We start from the raw sequence: 8952 nt of genomic DNA, 5'->3' as shown, positions 1-8952 counted from the left end.
TTGGTGTGTTCTGGGCTCCACTGAAAACAACAAATAATCCAAGAAATCCCAACACTTGAAACCACTCCATTTGCATTAACAACACACCAAAGTGCACCACTGATCAATGGAACCAAGTCCTTTCAGTGACAGTCTTCACACATGTTCAAAAGTAACTCCACCTACTCTGTCCCCAGAGAATACATATTATGCTCTCCACCAACCATATCAAAGGGGAAAAAAACACCTCACTTAAAACCTTTCTTTCCTAAAACATGTTCTTGTTCAATCAATATTTTTATGTTTGGAAATGTGTAGTTCAGTTACTGCAATTAGATGCATGTCTTTTTTTTCCTCATTGGCTACTTACCCAGGTATTCGTTTTTCATGGAGGAACAGCTAGCTACTGGTTTTTATATTGCCAGCTAATGAATGCATTTTAATTGGATCGGACACTACTACAGTATCAAGCATAAGTCAGCCATCCATTTGCTTGTGAATTCACTATTGCAAAGTAATGGATTAATATCTCAACTTTCCCATACACAATTTGATTAGATAGGTCACACACATCATCGAAATATCTTTCCAACCGTTGCTCACCATGTTCTGCTCGTGTGTATTCTAGCCTGCTATTCCTCAGTCAAACGGAAGATGGCAGTAAATCAGTCAATGACACCTCCCTAACGATAGAGGGCATCGACGTTTTGGTCGACGCTAAAGTTGAATGGTCAGCGAAAATGACAACGTTACGAGCTTTTACGTGCGATGATTTGTTCAAGTTCAACAACATGTGAGTTCAATTCGATTTGTTTTTAATACTGTTGATAGGCTAACCTTCTACCTACACAATACCTATGTTTTAGTGGACCATACCAATAGCATTTTGCTTGTTGGCTAGTTGCAAGTATAGCTAGCTAGCCAGAAGCTAATTCTTTGGCCATACAGAGAGATGCATAGACGCTATCTTAATAAACGAGTCAATTCTGTTGCTATAAGATACAGTATTTGGAATGTATGGACAATAGCTCACTAGCTGGCTCTCTCTTTCAAAGGTGGCTAGCTAGGTATAAATACAGTAAACTGAAGTCTGCTGCCCCTCGTCGTCAGGGTCATTGCATTGAATGCGTGAAACATCTCAAACTTTGTTTCTACCTTCACAGCAACCTGGATCCATTAACAGAGACTGTATCCTTTCACACGTACAAATTGATCCCCGGCATTGTAATAATATTCCACCTGTCTTATCTGTGCATGGAAACCCCAGATAATGTAGGCTTTGTCTTGTTATATTAGAAGACAAGCAGTCCTTAACTTTCTTTTACAGTATGGAATCCCATTTTACCTACAGTACCTGGCCCACTGGCCTGAGTACTTCATTGTTGCAGAGGCCCCTGGTGGAGAATTGATGGGTTACAGTAAGTGCATGTCATATGTACCATCCTATATGATGATGATTGCTTTAGAGAAATTGCAATAGCATACACTGTGGATGGCCTCCATCAACATGACACTTCTGACTTTGTCCTTGCAGTCATGGGAAAGGCGGAGGGATCAGTGGCGCGAGAAGAGTGGCATGGGCACGTCACAGCTCTCTCAGTGGCCCCAGAATTCAGACGACTGGGACTGGCAGCCAAGCTTATGGAGATGCTGGAGGAGATCTCAGAAAGGTGGGTCTGACTTTTACTAAGATCAGTGTCATTTGGTACCAATATATATGTATATTTTGTACTGAAACCGGGTGGGAATACAAATGATAAACCCTTGTTTTCTGTTTCAAACCGTTTTGCTGTAGTGCACCCTACTGAACATGACCATGTTATTTGGCATACTTCTTGGCTTATTCTAATCCATGTCATGTCTCACTGTTTTAGGAAGGGCGGGTTCTTTGTTGACCTGTTTGTTCGAGTCTCCAATCAAGTGGCAGTGAACATGTACAAACAGCTAGGCTACAGCGTTTACAGAACCGTGATAGAGTACTATTCTGCTAGCAACGGAGAACCGGATGAAGACGCCTATGGTAAGATGAACCCCTTCAAATCAATGTAAACATTACTGTAGCTCAATAATTTTGTTGACATGTGGTCACTCTTTGTAGATATGAGGAAAGCCTTGTCGAGCGACACAGAGAAGAAATCCATCGTTCCTATACCACATCCTGTCAGACCAGAAGATATAGAATAGACGGCGGAACACAGACACTTTTATATTTCTCTCGTCTGCATTGGTGAAGTGTGATTAGGACTAGTTTTGAGGGTGTGATGTGTGAAAGCTGACAGAATATCATTGTACATAATTTTGAACTATCCAATAACTGGTCCTTTGCGAAACTAAGATTTTTTTTGCCAGTGAGTCAGTCACTGTTTGGAGCTATATGGAATTGAAAGGACTCATTCAAATTCAATAAATGATCTACTTACTTGACTACTTGACTCACCCAGGGACCTGCTGCTTTGTCACAAAAATCAATTATGGTTCATTTTCAAATAAAAAATTGATATCAGTGTTTATTTATTTACATTGTCATTGCACTACAGTAACTAAAACATTGAATAAGAATTCAGATTAATAAAAGAGCTGTTTGTAAAAAAAAAAAGCACTAGAAATTACCTGATGAGGTACTCAACTTGTCATGAGTGAAACATTTTCCCAGACAAGCTAATCATTCACTGAATCCTTTTTGCTCTTCCTGGGCTGTTTCTCACTGCCATCTTTGTCACGATCACTACTGCTGCTGCCACTACTACTACTACTACTACTACTACTACTACTGCTGCTGCTGCTGCTTTCATCAGAATCATCGCTGTCATCACATGTGCTCTCTTTGGAGTCTTTTTCAGGCACAGGCTCACTGACCATAGGATTTTCTGATGGTGATGCAGAGTCTTCGGGCATTTCTTTGTCTCTACTCCTCTCCCCTCTTCCATTTTCTTCTCCATCTCTCTCCACTCTTCTGTCATCTTCTTCTTCCATTTCTTTGTCTCTACTCCTCTCCCCTCTTCCATTTTCTTCTCCATCTCTCTCCACACTTCTGTCATCTTCTTCCTCCATTTCTTTGCCACTACCTCTAACCACTCCTCCGTTGTTTTCGTCTTCCTCATCTTCTTCCTCCTCGTCTTCTTCTTGTTGCTGCCTCTTCCACATCTTGGCCATGGCGAGCAGCTTGAGGTTGGGCTGGTTGGCTGCATCCTCAGGGAAGATATAGTCGTAGTACTCCTCCCACCCTGCATCCGACTGTTGAATCAAAACGAAAAGTAAATTAGTGATCAATCGAACCACATCATGACAAACTTGCTGAGTACCTCGACTCCAACTAACCGCTGACTCAATATGCCATACTTTTTAATAAAATGTTAAATACAACCACTGACTGTTTCATCATTGCTGTTGCTCTAAGATGGCAACTTAGCATGGAAGGTTATCACTAGCTTCTAAACCCACCCATTTCTACAATTTCTTATTCAAATTTGATTTGAAAACTTAACCACACTGCTAACCTTATGCCTAACCCAAATTAAAAGGCAAATTTTTGTAGCCCAGGTTGTGGCTGTGGAATTTGACTGTGGCTATAGAAGCTAGTGGAAACCAGTGTGAATACGCATGTGCCAATTGTATCTCAACAAGGAAACAGTCTGTCTATTTGATTCATGTTTAATTAAAAAGTATGGATTTCAGCAAACGAAGAAAAGCATGCAACAAGAGGACCAAACATAGGTACACGGTAAGGGTTTTAGAATGGACATTTTTTAAGTGTCGACGCATAACGAGTCAGAGATTTGAAAAACGATATTCTGCTCTCAACTCCGTGGAGGAGTTGAAGTACTCGGGTAAGACAAACAAGGGTAATGAATTGATATTGGATTGGTATGACCAAAGGAAACAACACTTACCCCGTCCTCTGCTGTGAGCTTTCTCCTCTTCTTCACCTTCTCCGGCAGCAGTTTCTTTACCCTCTCCCTGGTCGTGTCCGAACCAAACTCCTGCTCAAACTCCTTCCACGACTCCAACAACATCAGACGCTCCTCCTTCTCCTCACAGCTTCTCAGGCCCTTGTTGCCCTCCTCAAAGATCCCCCTACACCTCTGCAGCCGGTCCGAGGTATCGATGGACAGCTCATACTGGGCATAGCTGATCCAGACCTGCAGGTAACATTTAGCTAAATTACACAATGAACGAGTAAATGTTTGAGGAGTTGCTGCGCCACAGTGAGTGTTTGGCAGGTGAGATTTAGCATGGGACTGTTGGTAGCAAGACGGTCACTTAAAGGTTAAAGGGACAGCTCTCACCTTTACGTGCTGTGTGCGCTGCAAAAGTCTCTGGTAGAGGCCTCTGGTGTTGTCAAACTCTTCCTGCTCAATTTCAAAGTCGATGTAGGACTTCCACAACACCTAAGATTAAAAAGGAAATGGAATATATTAAAGTAAAATAATGTTCAGAGGTACCTTCATTACTTTTCACGACAACACTTCTCACTTGAGGGGCGTCTTCAGACCTGCTAAACGACAGACAGTGGAACGTCAATACTGAGTAAATGCCCTGGGTGAGCGTTTGAGTCTGACCTCTGGCATGTCTAGTCGTGGCTGTCCGATGGCCAGCTCGAAGATGGCCCGGGCCCTCTCTGTGTCTCCTAGAATGGTCTCCAGCTCAGAGAACTTGATCCAGGTGGTGCAGTTCTCTGGGGCAAACTCCAGGTACTTCTCGTAGAGCTTTCTGCATCGGTCAAACTCTCGGAGCTGCAGCTCCAGCTCAATGTAGCCCTTGAACAGCTTGTTTTTTGGACATTTACCAATGGCTGTGCCCTGGGGGAGAGGAAGAAGCCCAAATTAGAGAGAAGTTTGATACAATGAAAAACATACATCTTCAGCAATCAGTAGGGACCTTACCAAGCCTCGCCTGGCAGCTTGAAGGTTCTTCTGGCGGATTTCAAACTGTCCGTAGAGTAGCCAAATCTTGGCAAATGTGAACTATGAGGAAGGATGCAAAGTAATAAATATGATAATTTGTTGATGATTCATGTTTATGTCCCATTTCAGAAAGGATGTGCCACTGATTGCAAACTGCCAATACCTTTTTGTGAGGGATGAGATCCAGACATGCCTGGTACACCTGTCTTGTTCTCTCCGGGTCCTGCCAATTCAACAAAATAAGCACTGAAATCCACAGCTATATGCACAATGTCACACATAGCAATGTGAGAATTATAGCCATTCCATAAAACACACAGAGGAAGCAGGCTTACCTTGACCTCCAGTTCTTCATATAAAGCATAGTTTATCCACAGGTAAATGTATCTTCTCCAGTGCCTCTTCTCCTGTATAGGAGGGATGTTGGCGATGGCTCTCTCATACACCTCTCTGGCAGTGTCAGGATCCGCATCACTCTCCACCAGGCGTAGGTAATCAAACCAAGCGTCGTAATTGTGTGGGCTTGCCTACACAGGAAACAAAACACAATCCAATGGAAATCTATTTATTAGGGGGATGAAATGTTGAACCATAATAGTGTTTTAATGGTTTATTTGGAGTGAAATATTTGCACATTTTTACAGGTTCAATTGAACGTACCTTGACTTCCTCCTCATACTGAAATCTCCGCTTGCTGACGATAACGTCCTCAATTCCCCTCCGGTCTCCAAACTTCTTCTCAAATACTGTGTAGAATTTGAAGAGCTCCTGAGCCTGATGCTTGGGGATTCTGTCCAAGGCGTATTTGTAGATGACTCGAACACGCTCAAACTAAGAGACAAAGGGGGAGAAAAGTTGTGTTGTGTTCTGTTGACCACAGTATAAATGTGTGGGAATAAAACTGACATGGTTCAAAGTGTCAGATTTAGATACCTCTTTCTGTTTCTCTTCAAATCTGGCGAAGGCCACAAAGAGGTTCTCGTTGACATGCTCCTCGCCAAAGAACTCCACTGATCTCTCAAACACCTTCCTCCCGTGGGCGATGTAGCCATGCTTCTCTTCAAAACGGGCATACTTGATCCAATTCTTTACGTCAGGGTGGACAATCACAAGTGCACTGGAGTTAAGGAGCTTTAAAAGAGATGCACTCTACAGGCATGATGACAATATGAAGGTAATACCACTACAGTAGGTTGCTATGAATCATAATAAATGTAATCGATTGCTAAACTGCTACAAGTCTCTGCTAGGTAAAGCCCCGCCTTATCTCAGCTCACTGGTTAACGTAGCACCACCCACTCGTAGCACGCGATCCAGCAGGTATATCTCACTGCTCAACCCCAAAGCAAATTCCTCCTTTGGTCACCTTTCCTTCCAGTTCTCTGCTGCCAATGACTGGAACGAACTACAAAAATCACTGAAGCTCATCTCACACATACCAGCTGTCAGAGCAGCTCACAGATCACTGCACATAGCCCATCTGTAAACAGCCCATCTATCTACCTCATCCCCATACTGTATTTATTTATTTATCTTGCTCCTTTACACCCCAGTATCTCTACTTGCACAGTCATCTCCTGCACATCTACCATTCCAGTGTTTAATTGTTATATTGTAATTACTTCACCACCATGGCCTATTTTTGCCTTAACTCCCTTATCTTACCTCATTTGCACTCACTGTATATATACTTTTTCTACTGTATTATTGACTATATGTTTTGTTTATTCCATGTGTAACTCTGTTGTTGCATGTGTCGAATTGCTATGCTTTATCTTGGCCAGGTCGCAGTTGCAAATGAGAACTTGTTCTCAACTAGCCTACGTGGTTAAATAAAGTTGAGAAAAAAAATCTAACACCTGTCAATTAATGACACACTCTACAGCAACCACAACTCATAGTAAGTAAATGTTTCAAGCACTTCCCATCAAAAGGGTATATCTCTCATAGATGGAGCGGGCCTTGTCGACCTCCTTGTAGCGCAGCTCGAAGTTGATGTAGGAGTGCCAGGCTTGTTCCTCTGGTTCCCACTCTGTCCAGCGCTCAAACACCTGTCTGCAGCCAGCAATGTTGCCCAGCATCTCCTCCATGTAACTGTACTTGTACCTGGAACGGGGGGGAAACAGAAAAAGAACAGATGAGCCGCAACAAGATTGTGCACATTGGTGGTAAACTCTGCATGCTTTAGTCATTATTCTGCAAGAGTCTGATTCATTGAGGATCAAAACACTAATGGGGCGGCAGGGCAGCCTAGTGGTTAGAGCGTTGGGCTAGTAACCAGAAGGTTGCAAGTTCAAATCCCCGAGCTGACAAGGTACAAATCTGTCGTTCTGCCCCTGAACAGGCGGTTAACCCAATATTCCTAGACCGTCATTGAAAATAAGAATTTGTTCTTAACTGACTTGCCTAGTTAAATAAAAGGTAAAATTAAAATTAATGTGACCACATCAATCAGATATAGTTTTTTTAAACAGATATCAACAGTTTAGGAGGTGAAGTTGTTCAGTACCAGAACTGGTTGACACGAGGCAAGATGGTGATGGCTCTGTCCCAAATGTTGCGGGCGTGGTTCACTTGCCGGTTCTTCATCTCCATCTCAGCATACTTCAGCCATAGAGCAATGTTCCGGTGGTCTACATCCAGAGCACGCTCGTAAATAGAGCGAGCCCTGGGCGGGGGGGTTAGACAACAAGTATCCCAGTCAAAATTCATCTGTAACATTCACATCAGATTTCAAATAGGTCTGGTTCACAATCATCACCTTCACAAAGTGAAATTGACAAGCATTAGCTTACCTCTGGACTTCTTTCAGGCTCTCCTCCCATTGTGCGTATTTTATCCAGTTGCTGATAACAGTACGATTCTTTCTGATGTTGTCTTCAAATCCCTATGAGAAGGAGAGTCCAATATGCATCTAAATTAGATCAATGTATTTACTGTATTCTTCACAGGATTCGCAAACAATTGGAAATGATGAAACTGGCAGGCTGGCAGACCAACAGGAATATCAAGAGTAAAAGTGAAGTAACAGTAAACGTGAAGTGTAACCTGTGTGTCCACTGTCACAGGGGTCTTACCTTCCGCTTCTTCAACTTGTAATCGTTCAACTCTTCTTCATCAGTGATTTTCTGTTTGGGCGGCGGTGGCAAAAGCTCGAGCTCCCTCTCCTTTGCCTCCCTGAGCAACTGCTCAGCTGTGATTTGTACCTCTGCTGGAGCCTTGTTTTTCACCTACACAAAACAAATTAATACATGAATTTAAGAATGGGTGAAATTAATTGGAGATAATACTAGCTAGCTACATAGTACATGTTCCAAAAGGAAACAGTTCGAACTCGCTAACTAATTACGTAACTAGCTAACTTCATCACTGACACTGACTTGGGTCAGAGTATCTAGCTAACGTTAGTTACGTTAGCTTGCTAAATACAATTATTTGCAGAGCTTAGCTACCCTTTCGTTCGTCGCAAGTAGCTAAAAGTAATTGAACTACATTTGTACCAAAACAAAGGACAAGTCTTGTTGTCGTTAGCTAGCTTGATACCTGGCTAGGCCCATATAGACATGGCTAGCCAATAACTTACAAGTTCGCTAACGTTAGATAGCTAACTGTTTTTAAATGTTTTGTTACCTTAGCCACTTTCGGTATCCTCTGTTTCCCTGCTGCAGTGGATGCCATTTTGCTCGGTACTATGGCAGAATCAATGAGAAACAACTGTTACAATTGAATCAATAAAACCAAAAGAACAGATAATAGTTTAGAATATTTTCACAGCGCCAGTGAGCTCCACCATGACACCTTCAAAAACGTGCGTCAAACTTAACCTATGAACTGTAACCTTTCACCCCAAGACGTCACTGGCGGTTGTTTCTATGGTTACACACCACAACCCCATTCGCAACGTTCCTTTACTTTCTTCGTTCGTTTATTACAGGAGGACAAATATGTATTGACACTTTATGTTTCAATAATTAGCTAACCGTTAAAGAAGATACACCCTGATTTGCATCATTGATGTAAATTCAGAAGAATTACATAGAGCTTGAAAAAGTTTCCATGATGCTAATTT

General features: G+C 42.3%; 2 protein-coding genes across 2 annotated transcripts; one reads left to right on the top strand and one right to left on the bottom strand.

The window, feature by feature from the left end:
- Positions 1-650: 650 nt before the first annotated feature.
- Positions 651-2488, top strand: LOC109866371 (N-alpha-acetyltransferase 20). Its single transcript, XM_020455016.2, has 6 exons — positions 651-772; positions 1143-1167; positions 1307-1397; positions 1514-1649; positions 1854-1999; positions 2078-2488. Exons 1-6 carry the CDS (start codon positions 720-722, stop codon positions 2161-2163), a joined length of 537 nt encoding a protein of 178 aa, XP_020310605.1. The 5' UTR covers positions 651-719; the 3' UTR covers positions 2164-2488.
- LOC109866370 (crooked neck-like protein 1) lies at positions 2469-8705 on the bottom strand. The gene is made up of 14 exons (XM_020455015.2): positions 8514-8705; positions 7961-8113; positions 7679-7770; positions 7393-7551; positions 6823-6989; positions 5817-5995; positions 5544-5714; positions 5219-5410; positions 5047-5106; positions 4863-4943; positions 4539-4778; positions 4266-4367; positions 3870-4118; positions 2469-3213 (listed from the first exon to the last, which is right to left on the bottom strand). Exons 1-14 carry the CDS (start codon positions 8559-8561, stop codon positions 2638-2640), a joined length of 2469 nt encoding a protein of 822 aa, XP_020310604.1. The 5' UTR covers positions 8562-8705; the 3' UTR covers positions 2469-2637.
- Positions 8706-8952: the final 247 nt, after the last annotated feature.

Source organism: Oncorhynchus kisutch, linkage group LG21, assembly GCF_002021735.2.
Source record: "Oncorhynchus kisutch isolate 150728-3 linkage group LG21, Okis_V2, whole genome shotgun sequence".
NCBI lineage: Eukaryota > Metazoa > Chordata > Actinopteri > Salmoniformes > Salmonidae > Oncorhynchus > Oncorhynchus kisutch.
The sequence above is the reverse complement of the archived record's forward strand: the minus strand, read 5'-3'. Positions and strand labels throughout refer to the sequence as shown.

Bases quoted from the DNA above. Each gene is read 5' to 3' on its own strand.
- LOC109866371 (XM_020455016.2), top strand. From the start codon at position 720: ATGACAACGTTACGAGCTTTTACGTGCGATGATTTGTTCAAGTTCAAC. The intron at 773-1,142 runs GTGAGTTCAATT...CTACCTTCACAG, and splicing joins TTGTTCAAGTTCAACAACAT to CAACCTGGATCCATTAACAG. The intron at 2,000-2,077 runs GTAAGATGAACC...CACTCTTTGTAG, and splicing joins ACCGGATGAAGACGCCTATG to ATATGAGGAAAGCCTTGTCG.
- LOC109866370 (XM_020455015.2), bottom strand. From the start codon at position 8,561: ATGGCATCCACTGCAGCAGGGAAACAGAGGATACCGAAAGTGGCTAAG. The intron at 7,771-7,960 runs GTAAGACCCCTG...TCCTTCTCATAG, and splicing joins ACAAGTTGAAGAAGCGGAAG to GGATTTGAAGACAACATCAG. The intron at 3,214-3,869 runs GTAAGTGTTGTT...TTGATTCAACAG, and splicing joins AGCTCACAGCAGAGGACGGG to TCGGATGCAGGGTGGGAGGA.